Genomic DNA, 25,356 nt, shown 5'->3' with positions numbered 1-25,356 from the left:
TTGAAGCTGCATTGAAACTGCAGTTTGAACCTTCAACCCATTGATCCCCATTGAAGTCCACTATTATGGAGAAATATCCTCAGAAAGCTTAATTAAAAAAAAAAGAAAGACATGAACATCTTGGATGACATGGGGTGAGGAAATTATTAGGAAATTTTAATTCAAGAGTCATTATTTGCTTCACCTTCATGTTGTTTCAGTCTTGTATGACATTCTTTCTTTCTTATGTGGACCAAAAAAGAAGATTTTAAAATACAAAAAAAAACAAAAAACAAAGATAAAATGTTCTTCCAAATCTCATATATTCTACAAAACACTGTTAATTTCGTTGATGAATAGTTTTCGTCAACAACATTTTTTCACAGACTAAAATGAGATGATAACAAACTAAAACTCGTTTTGAATGACAAAAGTTATGATGAAAATCTATTGACATTTCCGTGAACTGATAAAAACGAGGCGAAAATGTTAGGGAGGGACTAGTTGGGAAGAGATTTGTTCAGAACGAATCTGCTGCGTGGTTAGGAAGTTAGATGTGCACATTTAAACTATAAGATAGGCTATTGATCTATCCAACGAAACATTGTCTAGCAAACATTTGCTGCATGTCTCATTCAAAAATGTCAGTATCTGGGATTAAGAGAAGAGCAGACAAATAAATAAATATGACGACGCAAAAGAGAACTCAATTTGATCCGGTTTTCTGAGAGCAGACACCGAAGCACCACTTCTCACACAGCACACAGGTACTCGTTGTACGCGTCACATGAACGAAACAAAATACACACAAAATGATGTCGAATTGTCCATTTTAAGGAGTATTCACATAAACACACTAGGTTACGTCTTAGGTAAATGTAAACAGTTGGGAGAATATCAGATGTTTGTCAGTACATTGCATCCGTGCGTTCGGCTTTAAAGAGACAGCAGGCTAATTTAGTTGCCATTGTCTGCAGGGTTGCCAGGTTTTCACAACAAAACCTGCCCAATTGCATTTCGAGGAGAGTCTCCCAGTAAAATATGCATTTTTTGGCAGGGTTCCTCTGGTACAGTTCGCATTCTTGAGGCTAAATATAACATTGTTAAGGTCACTTCAACCTGCTGACATGAAAAACAACCCATTTTATTAGCCCTAATAAAGATGAATCTAAATGTATTTATATAAATAAATGAGTCTGCCTGAAAGAATGAAGAATGTGTTATAAAGAATGCATAATTAGCCTTTATTACCATTGACATTTCATTGAAAAGAAGACCGTGTTCTTGTTTGTTTATGAGAAATGGTTTCATTTAGTTATAATATAAAGGCATGTTGTATTTCACAACAGTTAAATTGGTTAAATCTTGATAAAACCTTAATATCAAACCTATAGTAATTAGAGAAATGCTTAATAAATGCATTACATCAACTAAACCCATTAGATTTTAACTGACTAAATCTACTGTAGATTTAATCGATTACGATCCTATGGTATTTAGACTAAAACTAAAACAATTCAGGTGACTAAAATATGAATAAAACTAAATGGCATTTTAGTCAAAAGACTAGGACTAAAACTAAATCAAAATTTGCTATCAGGGTGGGTAAATTGTGACAGGATTTTTTATTTTATTTCATTTTTTATTTTTTGGGGTGAACTAGCCGTTTAAGAATTGGCCTATTTTTTATTGCATGAATTGATTTTGTAATTTAAACGGCATTCTAAATTCAATTCTGAATGGTGCACAAATTTGTTGCTACTAGGGAAAAAGTAATTGTTCGGGTATTTAGATGGATTTTAACCCCAGGTAAATAGTACCTGAAACCAAGACATAAACTATCGCAGCAATTTGTCTTGTTCCCCAGAGCTGCAGTTCAAGCCATTAGTAATGATTGGAATTGCAAAGGAGCTGAGGTTCTTTTACATTAACGAATAATTAGTAAACCATGCCTATCTTTCAAAGTGATATCCGCTTAACATTATCTGCAAAGGTATATCCATTACGCTCAATTAACAGGCAAATGTCAAATAGTGTGTTTAAAAAAATGAACAAAATGCAGTCCTGGGCAAAATACTGTGTCATACTTAACCAAGCACTGCTTTAATTAGTCCTGTTTGAGTTCGGTGTACATTGGCCATCAGCAGCTCTGTTAGTTCAAATCACTCAATGTGCAAGTTAAACAAGTTAATGTAATAAAGCAGTAGAAAGAAAAACGAACAAATAGAGGGTGAAAAAAAAAGAAAGAGAGGGAAGAAATCCAGGACGGGAGATCCATAAGTCTAGTTTGTGCTGATGCTGCTGAGCGTCTGCATGGTGGACACCTGCTGGGAGGGGGAGCATTCCATTATCATGCACCTGAAGTATCGTCAAACATCCAGGCCAAGAGAGGGAACGATTAAAAGCTTAAAGTGCCTTGTAGAACAAAGCCTGGGCTGAGAGTCTGTGCTGGAGTCGAGATAAATATCTTACGGTTGTCATAAAAGCTTTTGTTTTGTCAGATTCAAAAACGGCACGGAGGCAGATCATATAAGCCAGAGAAGTTCAGCTGTGTGTATTGATTCCTAAAATATTGTGAAACCAGTCTGCTGGTTTTATTGGTGGCTGTGGATTGGGCATAGAATGGCATGCACAGTCCTTCGAGACTGGGAAGGAATCATAAAAACTGGCATCGCCATTGCTACAAGTAGTTTTTTGGCACATAAGTCCTATATAGGCTATTCGATGGCCAATACCAGTCTCTAGAGAGCAGAGTGCCTAATGTAATACTGATATGTATACATTTATATAAATATTTATTCATTTGGCAGATGCTTTTACCCAAAGTGATCAACAAATGAGGAGGAATACAACTAAGTCATTCAACCTTAAGAGGCAATGCTGTGATATAAAATTCCACAGTTGCTGGGAAAAGTATAAAAGTGTGTGCTAGATTTGGACAAGACGAGAACTGAAAGGAGGAAAGGAAGAATACTACTGTACTAAGTACTGTAAGAGCAGTTGTAGTTTTGAGTGCTCATGATAGAGTTTTTGAAGGTAGAAAGGGATTGTGTTGTTTTAATGCCGTTGGGAAGATCTTTCCACCATCGAGGTTCACCGACTGTGAAGATTCAGGAAGATTTTGTGCTTTTTTTTTTGGTGGTACATAAAGCACAGCTCTTGAACTGACTGCAGATGTCTGAAGGCAATGTACATTAGCAGAAGTGAGTGTAGATGGAACCATAGTGATCGAGTGAGAACAATGTAACGATGGCAAAAAAGATGTACATACAAAATTTTTCTTTAAAAATTCACAAAAAATGTATAAAATTACAAACCATATTTTCTATAGACTATCATTTAAAAGTTTAAGGGACTGTGAGATTTTTAGGTTCTGAAAGAAATCTTATGCTCATCAAAGCTACATTTATTTGATCAAAAATATATAATATAATATAATATGATATAATATAATATAATATAATATAATATAATATAATATAATATAATATAATATTGTGAAATCTTATTAAAATTTTAAATAATTGTTTTCTGTTTTAATATATTGTAAAATTTATTCCTGTGATGGCAAAGCTGATTTTCTCCCATCATTTCATATTATTACAAATATTGAAAACAGTTGTGCTGCTTAATATTTTAATGGAAATGATGGACATTTTTACAAGATTCTGATTAATTGAAACTGTCACTTGTGATCTAGTTAATGCATCCTTGCTGAGTATAAGTATTATTATTTTTTTAATTCTAATCAGTATTTTTGTCTTTTTAAAAAGATGAAAAGATCCACTGTCAGATATTTTTCTTATTTTATGAATAAACTGTGCAATATCTTCTTAGCTGTTAGATTGATGCTTACATTAAGACAAAAAGGCCGTTCAAAAGTAGGGGTCAAGAAGATTTTTAATGTTTTTTAAAGAAGTTTCTTATGCTCATCAAAGTTACATTTATTTGATCAAAAATACAGAAAAAAGTAATATTATGAAATATTAAAATAACAGTTTTCTATTTTAATATACTTTAACATATAATTTATTTCTGTGATGCAAAGCTAAATTTTTAGCATCATTACTCCAGTCTTCACTGTCACATCCTTCAGAAATCATTCTAATATGCTGATTTATTATCATTGTTGGAAACTGGAATTTTTTTGGAACCTGTGATACATTTTTCAGGATTTTTTGATGAATAAAAAGTTAAAAAGAACAGCATTTATTCGAAATACAAATGTCTTTACTATCACTTTTTATCGATTTAACATGTCCTTGGTGAATAAAAGTAAAAAAAACAAGAGAAATTTACTGAGCCCAAACATTGAATAGTAGTGTATATTGTTACAAAAGAAATAAAAAAGCATATTAGAATGATTTCTGAAGGATCATTTGACACTGAAGTATGTAGTGATGATGCAAAAAATTCAGCTTTGCATCACCGGAATAAATTCTATTTTAATGTATATTAAAATAGAAAACCGCTATTTTAAATTGCAATAATATTTCATAATATTACTGTTTTTTCTGTTTTTTGTTTCACATAAACAGCCTTAATGAGCAGAAAAGACTTCTTTAAGAAGCATTAAAAATCTTACTGGTGCTAAACTTCTGAATGGCAGTGTATGTTCTCTGAGAATGAGTTTAAATATCATATATAGTTTTTATTTATTTATTTATCTTTTTATTGTATCTTGTTTTAAGGATGCTTAGACATACAGTAGATGCACAGTAAACAGTCATTAAGGAAAGATTTTCTTGCAGTGTTGAAGAAACAGTGAGCAAACACTTCAGATTTTAGAGGGAAATCACCACTCGAATACACACACACACACACACACACACGTGCGAATGTGCACATATATGCTCAGACGTACCTTCCTCCATCGGCTCTGATCTGTAGGGCAGAGCTCTAGGGCCCTCTGTTAAAAATGCAGCACTCCACTGCCTTTTTTTAATGTTTCATTATTCTGTCACAAAGAATGATGCCAGCAATATTTCAGACAATGACAGGTTTGGTCTGAGAGATGCATTATTCAGAGCATGCACCCCCACCCCGTGTTCCCGTCGGCTCCCACCGCCCCCGCTGGCCCCGGGCAGGCAATACAAGTATGTAGGGGAATCCTTGCTTGCAAATGGTTGGGGGTCAGGGGGAAAAAATCTAAATTGATGATCTCTGTCTGTTAAATATTCCACGCCGAAGCCAAAACCTTCAATTAAGGCTTCATTACTGCCTGGGTGTTTTGGAAACAGTTTTCTGCGAGCTGTACAAGTGGGCATAATGTGTTTTTAACTGTTGATCAGAGCGCTGCATGAGTGAGCGTGGTTTTCACAGCTTAAGATAGTAAACATTTATGTTGCCAAACAGCACTAAGCCTTGGGTGTTGGAGCTGCAGAGTGGCATGTTGAAGAAGTAATCAGAGCCGCCTCTCAGTGAGATGTTAGTTTTACTTCAGAGCATTAATTATCTGGTAGCTTGTCTTGAAGATTTCAATTTAACTTTGAATCTTTAATCAGTTGAGAGCCTTACGTTGAGCTTAAATATATGCTGTGCACCACGCATTAGTCAAACGCTCCTGCGGTCGTTGTTATTATGTGAGAAGCTCGGTCTGGTCGCCTCAGGCGCTGTTAATAGGCACTTCGTAGGTATTACATTAGCAGACATGTCCCCTTATTGGAACATTAATAATATGTTTTCTGAAGTTTTGAATCGTCTCATGGCTCAAGATAAGGTAATTTGTATTTCAGAAAATCATATTTCATCCAAAAGTGATTTGGACAAATATTAGCTTCAAAACAAAGATTTACAATGACATCTGAATTCACCATTAAGCCTGAACCATAACAGTGAGTAGTGGCAAAATATTGCAAGAATTGTCTCAAATTTTAGCTGTGATATAAAGATAAAAATTACATTTTTTTCTGTCATTCAGCTTGTGGGTATACATTTTAATATTTATATAGTTCTACTGAAATCTTTAAATAATGTTTTTGCATGTGTGTGTGTGTGTGTGTGTGTGCATGTAAGTATAAAACCATAAAAATCATTACTTAAAATAAAATAAATGTTAACTGAAATAAAATAAAATATTAAAATAACCTTTTTTTAGCCAAGGCAAGTGACCAACATTGTTGGCATTTTAATTTAGTTTAACTAAGCAAATTAACTAAATTAACAAAAACTAGTTAAGCTAGTTAAAAATGGGGGGAAAATGCTACTAACAACTATTTAAACATCTATAAGAAAAAACTAAAACTTTAAAAAAATACTATAACAAAAATTTACATGAAAATGGAAAATCTACAAATAAAAACTGTAAAATGTAAAAATAAATATATTAGTATCTCAGTGATACAAATGTAACTAGTGTGTGTGTGTGTATTAAATTAAGTGCTATATAAATATATATGCATATATATAATCATTAATATGTTTATATATTAATATAATATATAATTTAGGTAATTTAGTTTAACTTACAGATTAATTATTAACTTATTAATGAATTATTATTAGTTTAACTTATTATTAATTTATTTTAGTTAATTTAGTTTAACTTAAGCAAATTAACTAAATTACAACTAGTTAAGCTAGTTAAGTAAAATGAAATAAAAAGCTATAAAAACTATTTAAACATCTATAAAAAAGAAAATAAAAAAACTAAATTGCTATAACAAAAATTAACATCCAAATAGAAAATCTAAAAATAAAAACGGTAAAATGTAAAAATAAATCTGTTAGTATCTTAGTGATACAAATGTAACACTAGTGTGTGTGTGTGTGTATGTGTGTTAAAATAAGTGCTATATAAATATATATGTATATATATATATAATCAGTAATGTTTATATATTAATATAATATATAATTTAGGTAATTTAGTTTAACTTACAGATTAATCATTACCTTATTAATTAATTATTATTAGTTTAACTTATTATTAATTTATTTAGTTAGTTTAGTTTAACTTAAGTAAATTAACTAAATTACAACTAGTTAAGCTAGTTAAGTAAAATTAAATAAAAAGCTATAAAAACTATTTAAACATCTATAAAAAAAAGTAAATAAAAAACTAAATTACTATAACAAAAATTAACATGAAAATGGAAAATATGAAAATAAAATTCAGAAATAATTAAAAGCCTTAATAGTATCTCAATGATACAAAATAACACTAGTGTGTGTGTATTAATATATGTATTGTACGTTCATGAATACATTAAATAATGTTAACAAATTACACCTTACTGTTAAATATTAGCATTATCAATAATGACCAAAACTTATTTAACTGATATTTTGTGGATGCTTGTTGATATTTTTTGTGGATAAGTAAAGACAAATATGAATGTATTGATGACGCATAACACACCATATTAATATTTCAGTTGATCATTAGGAATTTGCTTTGGGGTACCTTCATATGGTATTGAAAATAAGAAACACTTACAGCAAGGTAGTAATTCAAAACGAGTGCACACAGAGATATTAAATAAACTCCCTTTTTGAATGCCCAGGGCGACCATTAGGCCAGTTACAGTTTCAAAATTTTCTGTCATGGCTGTCAGTTAGAAATAGTCAACTAAATAGCTTTTCCCCTGGCTGACTCTGACCTCCATATAAACACAAACACACACTCAAAACAGTCACAGTTTCATGTCTTTGACATAGACGCTCTCTTGAAAAGGGATCACTCTTCTCACTCTACAAAGCTATTCTAAAGCCTGTGAGAATTGGGAATTGCAAGCCCCTGAGCCAAAACATCAAAACAGAACAGAAGTCAAGGCAAAGTTCATTTACCAGGGAAGAAAGAGAAAGCAGAGGAACACCAGGGCTCTGTATAATGCTTTTGTTGTGTTTTCTGACTCCAGTCGGACCAAAGGTGCTAAAGTTCTCTCCTCTGGTAAATCACAGTCAAGTGCCATTTCTTGACTTTGCCGTTGGCTAAAGGCAGTTAAGCGCTGCGTTTTCCTAAAGCAATTCTCAAATTAATATCTCAGTGGTAGGGAGGTTGTGGCGCTTCACTTTTAGTTTCAGTATTTTGCTTTGTAGTAAGCTACTAAAGATCTTTGACAGCTGTGAGATTAGATTGTACAAATGTTTTAACAGACCGAACAAAAATGGATCAAAACTCTAGTTCTTCTTGTGAATATAAATGTCTTTGCGAAACAAAAGTCAAAGTTAATATGATCTTAATGTATACTATTCTTCAAAAGTTTGGATTTTTAGAAATTGATCTTTTAATTCAATTGAATTTTAACAAGATTGAACAAGTATGACAGTAAATACATTTATAATGTTGCAAAATATTTCTATTTCAAATAAATGCAGTTCTTTTGAACTTAAACCCCCAAAAAAGTATCATGGTTGTTAAAATATTAAGCAGCCAACTGTTTTCAGCGATGATGATAATAATAATAAGTGTTTTTGAGCACATCAGCATATTAGAATGATTTCTGAAGAATTAAGTGACGTATTGACTGCTGAAAAATCAGCTTTGTCATCTCAGGAATAAATGACGTTTTACATTATATTGAATTGTAGTATTTCACAATATTACTGTATTTTTAATTAATTAATTTGTTTATTTATTTATTTAATGCAGCCTTGGCTAATATGATAATCTTCTTTTAAAAACATTTTATTTTATTTTTATGTATTTATTTTTTGGGGGTGGGGAGGTTGTGCATTATTTATATATGTTTTGTTTTGTTATTTGTTTGTTTGTATTTTTCGTTCATATACAGGCTCTGAAAATACACCTCAAGGTCTTTTAGCCTTGTTAACTAGTCAAGTCATCAAGGTTAGTGTCAGCTGATTGTCAGGGTCAATGCACCTGTAAACATGCACAGTTTTGATGCCTTCATGGCTAATGTCCAGGTAATTAGCAAGGAAGCAGATGTTATTCTGTCAGAAAACAGTGAAGGTTATACGTCCGTACCACTTGAAGGAAATAGGCATATATCTAATTGACCATGCAGGGTGACAAGGTCCATTATAATTATCTAAGTGCTTACACCACCAGAATAGTGCTCTGATGCACCGTAAGAGACAGTAAGACAGCACAAGCCTGTCTTCAGTGATAATTGCAAGCTTACGTATGCAGTTCACGAGTCTTGCTGCTTATATACAGTTAGTTGATTTACTGTGCTAAAAGTTCATGAAACGTGTACGTGTTGATGTCATTCTCTCCTATTTACTATAGATAGAATCCTAGAGTGGCATAGCAGCAGTAACAAACACAGCTGGAATCATCAGTAGATGCTTTTATTTAAGGTAATCTGGAGTACACCTATTAGAGAGACAATGGTACAAGGCACTTAACCTCCGGAGCAACCTAGTGTTAAGTGCCTTGCTCAATGGTACGATGATTATTGTTCTCGTTTTGAGGGATTGGCTACCACTTTACCGGAGGTTTAACCCTCAAAGACTCCCAGCACTGCTAATGATAATGAACTTTATTGTATCTACCTTGAAAGCAACTATATCAGGAGTGTTTCTTCTGAGGGGGTAAGGGAGGCAGTGCCTCCTCAAAATATTTGGTGTGAAAAAAAAAAAATGGGTAGTACAAAAAATAAATCAACGCCAGTATTAAAAAATATAACATTAAATCATTGTTTTTCTAAATAAACATTGTCCAGCAGTGACATCAAAAGGTAGTTACAGTGGGAGTCCACGTCTCTCTCGCCTCCCCTGAGTTTTAACAGATCTCCCTAAAGCATGCGATGAGTTTGTTGGGGGGTAACTGAGAATGAATGGGGAAAGTCACGTGACTCACTTAACACGATATGATTGGATATGACTGGTTATGATTGGCTGTGATTGGTTCATGCGATAAATCCCGCCTCTTGTGTTTGTGCGCGTTCCACATTTGTGAATCAGTCTAAATGAACAATGTAATGGCGTTAATGGGAAGACTAAATTAAAAAAATAAGTAAACAACTCACACGCTTAGATGTAACCACTTTATGTCAAATTAAGATGTAAAATGGCATGAAAACATGATCTGTTGAAGTTTTTAGTGAGTAATAATCTGTTGGAGTTTTTAGTGTGTCTGTGATCAATATTTACCCAGCTTTGATGACTGGTGATCCGAAAAATTCAAAAATAGTTCAAATTTAACTATTAAAAAGAATAGCTGAACGTTAGTTCACAAATAAAATATATAGCTAGGGGTTCAAAAGTGTGTAACGCTGAAACCCTATTGTAATTGCTCGAATGGTCACGGATGATCGATTTCCACGTAAAACCGATCGTGCAGACCAAACCATAAGTCGTAAAGACTTGAAACTTGGAGACTTGGAACAGCATGACTGAGGCTCGCCCCAAGCAGCCTGACGTGGGGCGTTACAACGATCAAAAGTATGAAATCGCTCATAGCTCCTAAATCGTCAGTCACAGACGTCAGTCGTATCGGGTATTTTGGATTTTTTGCAAACCTACTAGTCCTAGGCTTTTTACCCAATCGGAACCAAACCAGTGCAGAAGGAGTTTCTGGAGAGTGAATATCAATAATTATCATTGTTGATAATTATCATAAACTTTCAACTCACTGTCGCAAAGGGGCGCCAAAACATTCAAAAGGGCCAGGGCCACTTTTAGTAAAATTCTCTAGACTCTCTAGGCCAATAATTATCAAAAAATGTTTAAATTTACCCTTTGAGAAGCCATAATGGGGTCGTTTAGAAAAAGGGCCTGTCCAAATTTACCCAAAATCCTAAAAAGCCTAAAGGGAAAAGTCAAAACTTCACAAAACCTGCTGAGCACATCCAACAGGTGATTCTAAACAAGCATGCAAAGTTTTAAGGTGATCAGACCACTGTTGGCACTATAACAGTCATAAACATTAAAAAACATAATGTTCCTATGCTAAATTACCTGGATTTGCCAAATATGCCTTTTCAAATTAATGATTTAGGTGGTTACAGGCTAGCTAAATAATGTTTATAAAATTTAATAAAATTCATACTTGGCATTAATGAATAGAAAATTGATTATGTTGTTAATGTAAAAATATAAAATAGATTTTTTTTTCTGATAGTGTAAGTAATGTTTATTTAACCAAGAAAATCTGACTGGGACATGAATTTACATTTGATTTAAAAAACATATTCAGACACCGGATATAATTTTTGATATTTTTTTACCAGTGGGTGCAGGACACTATAGGTCATTTATGTAAGTGTGGATAGCAAAATAAAGTAAACTGTGACATATTATACACAAAAATTCTTTATACAGTGGACTACAAATGAAAATGAAAAAAAAATTGCGGACCAAAAATTGGATTTAACACTTTGACGTGGCCATGTTTTGTTACATACCTTTCTATCAAAATTATCTGACATTCTCAACATGAATTTGTTAACTCTTGAGTTCTTGTCATATTTTATTACCATTTTCAAAACTATAACCAATAATCTGTGATAATGTGAGAAATATTGAAGGTGTCATTCATTTGTGATTATCAAAATGAATTTGTTCACAGTTTAACCCTGAGTTCTTGTCATATTTTATTACCATTTTCTAAACTATAGCGAATAAAACCATTACTTTTATGTACTTTAATGCCAGACCAAAACATTGGGTCTGTGAGTGTTGACCGCTACATCACAACTAACTTAAATAGCTTATTTAAATAGCCAGCCAATGTTCAGAGCTGCCTCAAGTGTTTGTTCTCCATCAGTTTAATGTAATGACAATAAGAAAAATATTTTTCGCCTTCTGCAATGTCTATGTTTAGATATAAACAGACTTTTAGAGCTACTCCCTCCATTTTCTCATCCTCTACATCTGCGTGCAGCATGTGTTGATTCCTCTGTCCCCACCATGTGGCGAGCGGAGAAGGTGCTATCTATCCTCGGCACACGGCACTGCAGATAGAACATCCTTCACTGATAACAGGCGCACAGGTGGCGGTGCTTTTTCGCTACCTTGCTTTATTTTCATTCCTGTCTGGATATTTTGTGTGTGGGTGTGTGTGGATGAGGTGTGTGTTGCATCTGGGTTCATACGTGTTATCTATCAATTATTCATATGCAGGGGATATGGCTTGTGGGTCATGTTTATAGGATGGTATTTCATGTGTGCAGTGAGAAAGAACAAACCCTGAACCTTTGGGGCGTTATTGGATACAGATGTGAAGCGGACAGCTGAAAGAATAGAGTTTTTGGAGAAAGTGGAGGTGGAGGTTTGAACGTTTCTGCTGATTTGCCAATCTGCAGTGAAGGTTGCGCATGTGTGCTTGTCTCATCCTCGCTAGCTCTTCGTCTGCACATCCAATGAGCCCTGCGGAATCTCCCACCTCAAAGAGATCCTGGCAGATTGTGCGAGAGCATCTCTGTCCCTACGGGACCAGGCATTGATGTGTGAGGCGGATGTCCAGCCCATGCCTGCAAATCCAGACAGGTGTGCTAGGAATCAGAGCAAAGACCTCTGCCATCTAGCCCCGAGCAAGAAGATGGCCCTGGGGTATAAATCTCTGCTTGAGTGACCTCTCTCCTCTGAGTCTAACTGAAAGCCCCTCGATGTAAGGAGTGAGTCTAATAAGAGAACAAAGACATGGAGAAGCTCAGACAGCATACTGAACAGTGATATGTGCCATATGAAGCGTATGGCTTGGCTGTGCGTGCACGTGCCTGGATCGGTGCACTCGCTCATTAACTCAAGCGTAAAGTCATGTATAGGCTACCCGTGCATCTATTGCAACGATGATCTGACCGTTCATTTCTATGGAAACAGCATGTTTCTGATAAAGCAGTGTTTGCCTGTCTATGAAAAGACACCTGAACAATAGCACCATTTTGATGCAGGGTTGACGTCTCACAGTCACCTAACAACACCAGCTTTGCACCTCAGCAGGGATTACTGTAGTTGTGACTTGTGAATTGTGATAATGCTGTAGGTAAGGGACCAGCTCTCACTATTAACTAGTTGCTTATTATTAGCATGTGTATTACAAGCATATTGGCTGTTTAGTAGTGTTTATACAGCACATATTAATGGGTTAGGGTTAGGGTTGGGAAAATTAAGAGTTAGGAGCAAACTAAAGTGTGAATGTGAACTGTTAATTTAGTTTTCGTTGTACTTTTTCACCTTAATTTTTCTGTTATATATATATATATATATAAATTTTATAATAATAAAACTACACAGTAATTTTTATGTTAGTTAGTTAAATAGGTTTTATTTAATTTAACATTTTGAAATATTTAACATGTTTTTTTTTGTTGTTTTTTTTTTTAGATTTTATATATTTTTTTAGATTTTAAGTTTTAAACCCAATTTTATAATATATGTCATGGTAAAATAAATACTATAATAATTCTATAATAATAATACTATGGTCATTTTCATTGTTGTTAGTTAAATAAGTTTAATTTCATTTAACATTTTAATTCAAAATGTTCTAAATTTTCAAACATTTTAAGTTTTTGTATACATTTTTATTATATATTGTACCATGTCAAAAAATACTATAATTTTAGCATAATAACACTACATGGTCATTTTTAGTTTAGTTAGTTGTATAGGTTTTATTTCATTTAACATTTTAAAAGATTTAATATATATATTTTAAGATTTTAAAAGTTTAAAACATTAAAAAAAAATAAACCCAATTTTATTATATTAAAAAACATATATTATATTATTATATAATAAAAAAATATATATATAATACTTTTGTAATAATAAAATTACAAGGTCATTTTTATTGTTGTTTGTTTGTGAATGTTTTATTTCATTTAACATTTTAAAAGTTTTATATATTTAAAAGTTGTTATATTTGTAATATAAATTAATATAAATATCATTTTTATTTAAATAATAATATACATTTATAATATATATTAAATAAAATAATAATATAAAATAATTAGTGCTGTCAAACGATTAATCACGATTAATCACATCCAAAAAAAACTTTTGTTAACATAATATATTATTATGTATATATAAATACACACACATGCATGGATATATTTTAAGAAAAATGTTATGTTTATATATTTAATATATTGATATATAATATTAATTATATAAATAAAAATATAAACATGCAAATACATGTAAATATATTTTCAAAATATATACTGTGTGTGTGTATTTATATATACATAATAAATATACACAGTACACACACATATATTATGTAAACAAAAACGTTTATTTTGGATTTTAATTAATCGCGATTAATCATTTGACGGCACTAAAAATAATATAAAAATAATATACTAATCCAGTTTTATAATATATTGTACCATGTTAAAAAAAAATGACTATAATAATTTTATAATAATAAAACATGGGCATTTTTATTTTAGTTAGTTCTGGAGTCATGAAAATGTATTATAGTTTCATCTTCATCTGTATTATAGTTTTTACCTCCAGTAACGTGTTTATTTTAAATAGGTTTTATTTCATAAACATTTAAAAGTTTTATTTTGGATTTTTAAATGCTGAAGTGTGTTATTTTTTAATATTTTCTCATAACAAAGCTTTATTTAGAGATATAACAACCATATAATTAAGCATGTGATTAGGTTTATAATTAACTTTACCAGTTATTATAAATTATGATATAACTATAATTACGCAATTAATTGTAATTACTCAATTGTATATAATTGTATTTAATTTATAATTTATTACTTACTTTTAAGTACCTTGACTTTCCTGCTTTTCTGAAAATTGTAAAACATTAATTCTGCAGCAGGGTTGCCAGGATTTTTACAACAAAACCCGCCCAATTGCTACACAAAACTAGCCCAAAAGTAGCGTTTTGAAGGAGGTCCCCTGTTAAAAATCGCCTTCCGGGGGGTAAAAATACACATTTTTTGGCAGGGTTCCCCTGGTAAAATTAACATTCCAGGGACATTACATTATTGGGGTCGCTTCAACCCGCAAACATGAAAAACAACCCGCAGCAACAGTGTTAAAGTAGCCCAAATCTGCAAGCAACACTGTTCTTTTGTTTTTTTGAGCATCCCCACCAGATTGACCCAACAACATTGATTCAACCAGTGGTGTGAGTTTGGGGGCGGAGCTGTCTGTTTGACTGTCCACTGAACATTTGACTTTTTTTTAGCAATTTCGTTTGCTGATGCTAGTGGAGCTGAAATTACACACCACCTCCTCAATCCACCTGAGACATAGGTACACATTCCACTCTGTCCTCATAAGTTGTTTTCGCCGCTTGTACGCTCTTATCACATCAAAGATGGATGGCTGCAGACTAATGGAGAGGTGCTGATACACATGTCTCCAGAGGGGAGACGCAAATCAACAGACTTGTCCACCCCTGTCTCCTGCGTTGACCCCATTGCAGACTTGACTGAGGGGGTTATCTAATCCAGGGCCTTATAAACTTGAATAAACACCTAAACTGAGATGGAAATCCAGGCCTGAGGTCCAAAGTGCAGTGTTGGTGTGCTGTGCTTGGATTTCAGTAGCAGCCAAGCTTTATTGTATCTTCAGTGGTAATTAAGCAGCAAAGGAAAGACCTTAGCATCATGTACTTTTCAGAGGCAAAGAATATTAGCTGAGGTCTTTATTAGTTCTCAAGGAACTTGAATAAGCAGGACATTTATGCTTTATACTCCATATGCTTATAAGTTTCTGTGTTCTTCCTTGGCGGAGCACTTAGCATGTGGGGAAATGTTTTAGCCGGAGCACTCACGTTTTAATTGTATTTTTTTTTTTTATGGAACCCTAAAGATATTGGGTTATTGCCTATTATCATCTGGGCAATATGACTTGACGTCCAGGTTTCATTGTAATTTCACATATTAGACATTTTCACATTTATTCTGAAGGTTTTATTGCACTTAATATGAGCTGATGACTTGATCAACTATCTCTAATCCAATCTTAACCTAACCTCGAGTCATGCTTCAAGCGAAAAACATTTGACATATGACTTTACGATCTAAATTCTTTTTTTTCCACTCTTTTTGCTATGAAACATACATATTCTATTCAATTCCTAAAGGGATCGTTCATCCAAAAATGAAAAGTCTGTTATCTTTTATTTACCCTTATGCTGTGGAACTCAGAAGAAGATATTTTAAAGAATTTATGAACTGTTGTTTTCTACACAATGATGGACCTCACTCATTTTGGACCTTAGTGACTTTCATTGTATAGAAAAAAAAACATTAATTAAAATTTCACCTATTGTGTTCCTCAGAAGAAAGTCATACAGGTTTGGAACGACATCAACTATGACAAATTTTTAATTTTGCGTTGAGCTATTACTTTAGCATTAGTCTGAATTTTAAACTGAGTTGCTTGTAAGGTATTTGGATTGCTGCAACATCAGGGGCGATTCTATCAAGGGTTATTTTTATTTTGCTCTAACTGCAAGAACACTGCAGGAGCGGTATCCCAGCATCCTTTGCAGGTTATGCTAATGAAAGTAAATTGAAATCATGCCTCTCTCCACCTGAGTTGTCACGGGGAGAAGGAAAGGTGTATCCCCTCCCCATTCACTTCTGTTTCTTTCAGAGAGCAAATTGAATTGGTGATCCAGTCCAGCTTTAGAGATGGAGAGACAGAGGGAGAGGCAGGGAACCAGAGAGCTATTTTTTATTTCTGAATTGTGTAAGTCATGAGAAAAGAGGGAAAAGGTGTGAATTAATCACAGGCCTCATTTCCATAGCAGCCGGTAAGCATCTGTCAGAGTGTGTTAAGCGTAAGAGGACGTATGGAAAAGGCCAATCTTTTGCAGTGGTTGGGAGTTGTGCAGTGGAGAAAGAAACGGTGAATTAAAGCTAAAGCCCTTTTTGAGAGTGCTAGCATGATGAAAACTATCTGCATGTGAGTGATGCTTGTCATACATACTTTCATAACATATAAATGTTTCTGCCCTATGTGAGTGCGTTAAGCCACTGTAAAAAGCCACTTTCCGGGAATATGGTACAAAATGAAACTGCTGTAAAAATGATTAAAACAATAACAACATGCAAGTTATAAAGTCAGAAATGTGAGATATAAACTCAGAATTCTGAGAAATAAAGTCAAAATTGGGAGATATAAACTCACAATTGTGACTTTTTTCCTCAGAATTACATGTTTGCATCTTATAATTCTGACTTTAAAGTACACAATTGCTGAGAAGTTATACAGTCAGAATTGTGAGATATAAACCTGCCATTCTGAGAAATTGTGTGATATAGTCTCGCAGTTACAAGTTATAAAGTCAGAACTGCAAGATAGAAACTCGCAAATCTGACTTTTTTCTCAGAATTGCAGGATATAAACTCACAATTGCGAGTTATAAAGTCTGAAATGCAAGATATAAATTCTGACTTTATTTCTTAGAATTGCAAGTTTACATCTCGCATTTCTGACTTTATAACAATTGTGTGCTACGAGATATAAATATATAATTCTGAGAAAAAGTCACAATTGGTAGATATAAACTCGTAATTCTGAGGAAAAAAGTCACAATTGTGAGATATAAACAAACAGTTTTTAATTTTTAATTAGAATTACATTTATATCTCACTTTTCTGACTTTATAGCGTTCAATTACAAGTTATACACTCAGAATTGTGAGATATAAACTTGTCATTCTGAGAAATTGTCAGAATTGCGTGACATAAACTCACAATTGCAAGTTGTAAAGTCAGAATTGCAAGATATAAACTCGCAAATCAGACTTTTTTCTCTGAATTGTGTGCTATAAACTCGCAATTGCAAGTTATAAAGTCAGAATTGCAAGTTTCTGAGAAACAAACTCAGAATTATGAGATATAAACTCACAATTGTGACTTTTTTGTGAGTGTATCTCTAGCAATTGTGACATTTTGTTCTCAAAATAGTTTTTATATCTCGCAATTCTGACCTTATAGCACACAATTTGTTATACAGTTATAAAAGTTATACAGTCAGAATTGTGAGATATAAACTTGCAATTCTGAGAAATTGTCAGAATTGCATGATATAAACTCACATTTGCGAGTTATAAAGTCAGAATTGCAAGACAGAAATTCGCAGATCAGACGTTTTTTACAATTGCATGATATAAACTGCAATTGCAAATTATAAAGTCAAAATTGCGAGATATAAACTTGCAATTCTGAGAAATAGTCAAAATTCTGAGAAATAAATTCATAATTGCGATGAACTCACAATTGACTTTTTTTTTCAGAATTGCATTTATATCTTGCAATTGTGACTTTTTTTTATCTCAGAATTGTTTAAATGTCACAATTCGGATTTATAGCACACAATTGCGAGTTATACCATCAGAATTATGATATAAACTTGCAGTTCTGAGAAATTAAGTCAGAATTGCATGATATAAACTCACAATTGCAAATTATAAAGTCAGAATTGCAAGATAGAAACTCGCAAATCTTACTTTTTTCCTCAAAATGTGATATAAACTCGCAATTGTGAGTCATAAAGAGAAGCAAAGTCGCAATTCTGACAAATGAAGTCATAGTTTTTATCTCACAATTCTAACTTTATAACTCGCAGTTGAGTTTTTATCTCTCAATTCTGGAAAAAAGTAAGAATTGCAAATTTATATCTCACAATTCTGAGGAAAAATATCAGAATTTTTAAATTAAAAGTCGCGGTAACTTTTTTTTAATTCAGTGGTGGAAACAGGTTTCCATACTTATGCTCAAAAAGGCTCCATTTGATTTAAAAAATAAAGTAAATACAGTTATATTGTGAAACATAATTATTATTTACCCATTTTTTCAGCAAGTTCGAAAGAACAGTGTTTATTTGAAATAATTTTTTTGTAATCTAAGAATCTTTACTGTCAACTGTTGATACATCTGTTAATAAAAACATTCATTTCTTTCCAAAAAACTGTCCTCACCCCAGGCTTTTGAATGGTTGTGTATCTAATAGTTCTCACAGCCCAAAGTGGGGTTTGTGCATCTAATGCTTTAGAGTGCTTTTAAATGCTTTTTAAAGTGATGGGACACAAAGTGTACCCTATTAGTGGAAAGTGCCAATACTATAAATAGAAATCTGCCCAATTAGTATTCTGTTTGTGAGCTGCTGGAGGAGTGTGCAAACTATCAGAGCTGTGAATATTGATTCATGCATCCACTTGTTTTATCTAGTTTTTCAAGTTTTTTTCATTATTTAATTTCCTGTCAGAGTGTCACAAAGATGCACAGACCATTGCTTCATCTTGAAGCGCTGCTCACATGTCAAGCACACATCCAGCTTCAAATGGCACGTCTCAAAAAAGGGCTACAGGAAAGCAAAAGGAAGTGTAAGGAATGGCATCAAGAAGCTGAGGGTGAGCTGTGTATCAAGAATTACTGAACTTTGTGGATTCTGCAAAGGAAACAACTTTCTCAGTTGTCTATAAATGTAGTCTGAATTTCCCTCTAGTGACACCTAGACTATCTTTGTAAAGAATATCATTTTCATAAGCAGTCTTTTTGAAAGTCCTTTAAACAGTCCTGAAAACACTCTACTTCATGTAGCAGTGATTGCAGCTTCATTGTATTTAAATTATATTGATTTAAGTTTTTGACTGATTTAGTAGCATATGAAGTATGTCATTTTGTAAGGTCTGGCATCTGAAACACGTTAATATATACTTTTTTTGAGCTGTACTTGTACTAAAATGCACTTTAGTCCAGCTGTTTCGTTCTGAAACACATTTTTTGCTTTTAACATGTATTTTATTGTAAAATATATATACTTATTTTGAGTTCTGCTACTTAAATGCATTTTGACATTACATTTTAATGTCATATGAATATTACATAAATACATTTAGTCTTTGTCCCAGAACAGTGCATTTTAAGCACAGTTTCTCTCAGTGTCACTATACAAAAGTAGTCTCTGACAGTCATGTCACCCTGTCTTCATCTTTAAAACTTTTCCAGAGTAGCAAAGCGATGCATTAGTGACTCCTGGCCTAATGTAATTATAATGGGTTGAGTATGATTGCAACCATGTACTACTTAAGCCTTGTACATTATTAATCGGTGCGTAAGAGGGATACGTCTTTTGTTGAGATTCAAATTATAATATAAATGATTAAATAAACTGTAAACTGGCAGAATATCATTGCATTTTTCCCCTTCCAAATTGATTTGTTTCTTCTCATTGCCCCATTTTGTTTGGAGCATGTGAGCGAAACCTCTGACATGAAGTGGTAATTGTCTTGACATCGCTAAAGCCTTGGAGATGGGGAAACTTAAGAATAATGCATTGAGGACCGCCGCTGTCTTCCCTTCCATTGTTCTTATCAAAGGCATGGGGGACAAGTCTACTCCCAGCACGCACGCTGGCAACAGACTTGATGAGCCATGATTCATTTTCCAGAGTTTGCAGCCACCTTCAATAACAGCCTAATTTCATAAGTACCCACATTGCATACTATAGCTCAATTTCAAATGTAGAAATCTGCCTGCTGCCTTGTATGATTACATCCGAACTGAAATTAAACCTCATGAGAGATTTGGAACACTCTGCACAGGCAGGACATAAATGTCAAATCTAGAATATAGTTAGAGTTTGGCATTAGCCATTTTTATTTGGTTAAAAATTAAACAATTATTGAGAAAGTACATAACCAATCAGTGTTTAAAATCACCATACCTTAGCCTCATTCACAACGTTAAGCTTGTAATATTGTAATTTGAGTGGTTCGGGTCGATTTCTGAGTTTGCCGCCGTCCGTATTTGTCATTACGTCTATCTGTGTATATAAAGGAGGAGTCCTACCTAGTAGGTTATATCAAGTGTGTGGATGCTGGAAGTGGTAGATCATTTGTAGCCTCTTCTTACAGCAGCTAATTGTTAACATAATTTCTTTCAGTGACATTTGAAGTTTATGACAATTACAGATTAAACTATACAAAATTGAAATCTTCAGATAACGCTATTACACACTAAATACACATAGCCATGAAATATTTGAGAACACTGTAAAGCCATAATCATAATTTGCAAGGTTTGATGTGATCTAGACTAACTTTACAATCGTTAGATGTGTAGCAGTGTTGCCAAGTCTGTGGTTTTCCTGCGGAACTGGGCTCCTTTTGACACTGTTGCTGTGGGTTGTTTTTCATGTCCGTGGGTTGAAATGACCTCAGTAATGTGATATTTAGCCCCTGGAATTCAAATTTTACCGGGGGAGTGGGCTAGTTTTGAGTAGCAATTGGGCGGATTTTGTTGTGAAAACCTGGCAACCCTGGTTGGTAACATGATTTATTGTAAGTCTTTTTTTTCAGTCGGTCAGAACAAAACTGAAAACTAAAAAAAATACATAGCATACACATATTGAGTGAAACTTTTTTATTTTATTTGAACTACTTTTATTACAGTTTTGTTTAGCTCTTAGTTTTGTTGTTTGGTTTGGTCCAGTCTGGTTTTGGCCGTCAGCTTAAAATGATTTTTTATTGAGGAGCTTCTTACAGTGTTTCCTAGCTTTGGTTTTCATTTTAGCCTTCTTGAGCCAGTGGAGGTCATTTATGGTCATTTATGAAAAATGCATTACAGACATAGAAGTATAATCATTGCAAATTAAACCAAAGTTTTCGAGTGATTTCAGTTTGAGATTTCACTGACCAGTATCACTGTTATCACAGTCAGTGAAATCAAACCGAAAATAGCATTTGTTGTCCAGAATTGCGCAGCAGGTGCCACTGTACGCAATGCCGATAAAGCTAATCAGGTCCAGGTAATCAAGCTCCTTGTTTACCTCGAATGACAAATAAATCATTTTTTCAAAATTGGTTTCTGCAAGAGTTTGATTACACGCTTGTATTGCCGAGCAGAGAACTGTTTAATCACACAGTAGCTATGCTGAGCATATGAGGCACTCCATCGATTCTTAGAGCCCTGGTGAATCACTGTAATCTGTGCCAGGTTTCAAAAACACTGTAGTCTGAGACAGCAGTGGCCCTAGAATCTCTGTCCATTCACTTCATTTATATCATGGCTTAGCAACTGTATCTGCGCCCAGAATTAATTTCTGCATTATGACACTTGAGGTTTCTATATATAAAGCTTTTTGCAATTAATTTCACCATGGCAACAACAGAGAGATGCCAGTGAGGTCAGTAGAATCCATATGCAACTTTTTTTCAAAGTTTCGGTCGTCGTGCAGTGTTTTGTTGAGTCTTGTCTAATCCTTAAGATATACTGTAGAGTAGGGATTTGATGTAATGATGATGAGTAGCATACTAATGATTTTCTTCTAATGGTGGAAACATCAAAGCATTGGACGGCAAATGAGACTGTAACAAGTGCACCCAGTGGAGGACAAAACCAATGCACAGTAGCACTCAGCATGGTACCAACACATAATAGGGAGATGTTACAGCATGATGGCCAATTTAAAAGATTTAAATAAACATACAGCCTTATTACCTTCGAGAGCTCTCGCTGGTTTAAAAACGTGCAGATCTATTGAAGAAAAATGATTCTGCGTAATGTAAAGTGCTTAGTGGCGTCTAATTGGGAATCTGAATATGTGTGATGTGATGAAGAATACTGGGAGAAAGCCTTTCAGGACACATTTGCTGCTTGTAAGCTCCCAGCTGGGATCTTAACAGCTGAGAGGTCACTTGGGTTGCGGTGCATAATAATTGTCATGTTTTGGTCCATGTTTCATGAAATATTTTGACACGTTGCCTGTTTTTTCCCGCTTTAGTTCTATTTGGACAGTTTGTCCTGTTCCAGACATCGCTGAATGATGTTGTGGACATTTATGATGGGCCAACACAACAGTCCTCTCTGCTGTCCTCTCTCTCTGGGTCTCACTCAGGTAAAGCTCAAATGTCTTATACTTCCCTCTCGTAAAACTGGATGCATTACCATTCATCACAAGCCATTGTTCAGATGCAATATTGTTATTGCGAAACATAAAAGAGGCGCACAAAGAAATGGGGTTGCATTTCCTGTGCTTTGGGACTGCATTATGTCTTTTGATATCTGTTCCATAGCTTGAATATATTCAGAACATTACAAAACAAATCCTGTTAACAAAGACATGGTCAATTTAAGAAGAAAGAAATACCATAGACGGAGATAAAATAACCGGTGTAAGAGTGACGAGGCAGAACGAATCCTGTGCGTATATCATAATCTGTGTTCATCACATCTGTTGGACCATCCTGTAGTAAATAGAGCCTTCCTTCAGAGGCTTTTTAGCTGAAAGGCAGTTATTGTCATTTGATTGAACAGCCACATAGGAGTTCAAAGTAAAGAGACCCTTCTATTCAGGCATTTCCCCTCTGCAGATTTATTCCTCTATCAGAAGTCTTTTGAAGCCAAAAATGATGCTCAGTGCAGTGATTTTTGATGTGTACAGATCACTCCGAAATGCAATTTTAAGATTTATTTACTCCCTGTCTGTTTTCCAGGCGAGTCGTTGCCCTTGAGTACAGGAAATCAAATAACTATCAAGTTTACTACAGTTGGACCAGAAACTGCCAAAGGCTTTCATTTTGTCTACCAAGGTCAGTTTTCAGATCTATGAAATATGTATATTTATATGTACTCTATTTATGCAGACTATTGAAAATATTTTTGGTATTTCCTATAACAATGGTCAGTATTTCAAATCTGTATTTTCAAAACTTATAATTATTGAGAACATTTGTTTTAGTTAAATGTATCATAAAGGTTTCCTGTAGCTTTTCTTTGCTAAACGTGACATGGAATGTACTTTTTTCCAGGGTATTTAGCCTTGCTACAACAAGATATTATTTTTTGTTCACTGTGCTTTATGTTTTATGTGCATATCAGTATTTATACAGTTGAAGTCAAAAGTTTACATACACCTTGCAGAATCTCCAAAATGATAAAAATGTTATCAAAATAAGAGGGGTCATTCAAAATGCATGTCATTTTTTATTTAGTACTGACCTGAGTAAGATATTTACATATAGTCCACAAGAGAAAATAATAGTTATATTTATGAAAATGACCCCGTTCAAAAGGTTACGTATGCTTAATTCTAAATACTATGTTGTTGTCCCTGAATGATCCACGGCTGTGTTTTTTTGTTGTTGTTGTTTAGCAACAGAAAAATCCTTCAGGTCCCACAAATTCTTTGGTCTTTCATAATTTTTGTATATTTGAACCCTTTCCAACAATGACTGTATGATTTTGAGATCCATCTTTTCACACTGAGGACGACTGAGGGACTCATATGCAATTATTACAGAAGGTTCAAACACTCACTGATGCTCCAGAAGAAAAAAAACGATGCATTAAGAGCCAGGGGGTGAAAACTTTTGGACAGAATGAAGATGTGTACATTTTTCTTATTTTGCCTAAAGATCTTTTTTTTTTTTCATTTTGTACTGCCCTTCAGAAGCTACAGAAGATACTTAAACTTTTCCTAGAAGACAAAATAAGTGAAATTTACCCTGATCTTCAAATTCAAAAAGTTGCAAAAATGCATCGTGTTTCCTTCTGGAGCATCAGTGAGCATTTGAACCTTCTGTAATAGTTGCATATGAGGATCTTATAAACATACAGTCATTGTTGGAAGGGGTTCATATATACAAAAATGCTGAAAAATCACAGAATTTGTGGGACCTGAAGGACTTTTCAAGAACAGCAGGCCGTTTAACTGCTCAGGACAAAGGACTCATGAACAACTATCACTAAACAAAAAAAAAAAAAAAACACAGCTGTGGATCATTCAGGTAACAACACAGTATTAAGAATCAAGTTTATGTAAACTTTTGTATGAGGTCATTTTTATAAATTTAACTGTTTCTTTTGTGGACTATGTGTAAATGTTTCTCATGTGAAATATCTTATTCAGGTCACTACTAAATACAAAATAACATGCATTTTGTATGATCCCTCTTATTAAAAAAAAAGAATTACCATTTTGCAGATTCTGCAACTTTTGACTAAACTTTTGACTTCAGAAAAAATTTAGAGCCACACAGGACCTTGAAATATAATGCCCTTTATTCTAAAGCATTTTAAATTTCTTTTTCAGCTTTAACCCTCTCCCACACATCTTCATCAAAGTCCAAAACATAGTCTGTTCCAGTTTAATTATTATATTCTCTACCTTAAGGGTTTTTTTTGCCATTCAAGATGCATAGTTATATCTGTGTTTGATTTGGTTTAGCAGTGATTTAAATTGGCATATAAAAAGATCTCTGCAAAGTTACAAGCAAAAGAACCCGGTTGAGCCCAGAATTTGTTAGCAGGTCAAGACCTGACATTTTCAAGTTGTGTTTGTTCCACTTACTGTGTAAGATAGTTTTCAAACCAGCCTTTTTAAAGGAAGGTGTGTACATTGAATAAAGGTCTTACTCTAACAGATACCCAAGTTATTTATTTATCTTTGATTAAAAAATTCTGCCGCTTCCACCTCAGTCACAGTCAAGGCCATTTCAGTATTAATAGAAATGCAAAAACACTCCAT

The 25,356-nt window shown here is 33.7% G+C and overlaps 1 protein-coding gene across 1 annotated transcript in view; it reads left to right on the top strand.

The window, feature by feature from the left end:
• Nucleotides 1-25,356, top strand: part of csmd3b (CUB and Sushi multiple domains 3b) — a 509,580-nt gene that overhangs the window by 372,225 nt on the left and 111,999 nt on the right. Inside the window, 2 exon segments of the mRNA XM_051137233.1 lie at nucleotides 22,612-22,725; nucleotides 23,324-23,419. Coding sequence (XP_050993190.1) covers nucleotides 22,612-22,725; nucleotides 23,324-23,419 — 210 coding nt within the window.

This window comes from Labeo rohita, chromosome 19 (assembly GCF_022985175.1).
Source record: "Labeo rohita strain BAU-BD-2019 chromosome 19, IGBB_LRoh.1.0, whole genome shotgun sequence".
Taxonomy (NCBI): Eukaryota; Metazoa; Chordata; class Actinopteri; order Cypriniformes; family Cyprinidae; genus Labeo; species Labeo rohita.
This window is presented reverse-complemented; position numbering and strand designations above follow the sequence as displayed.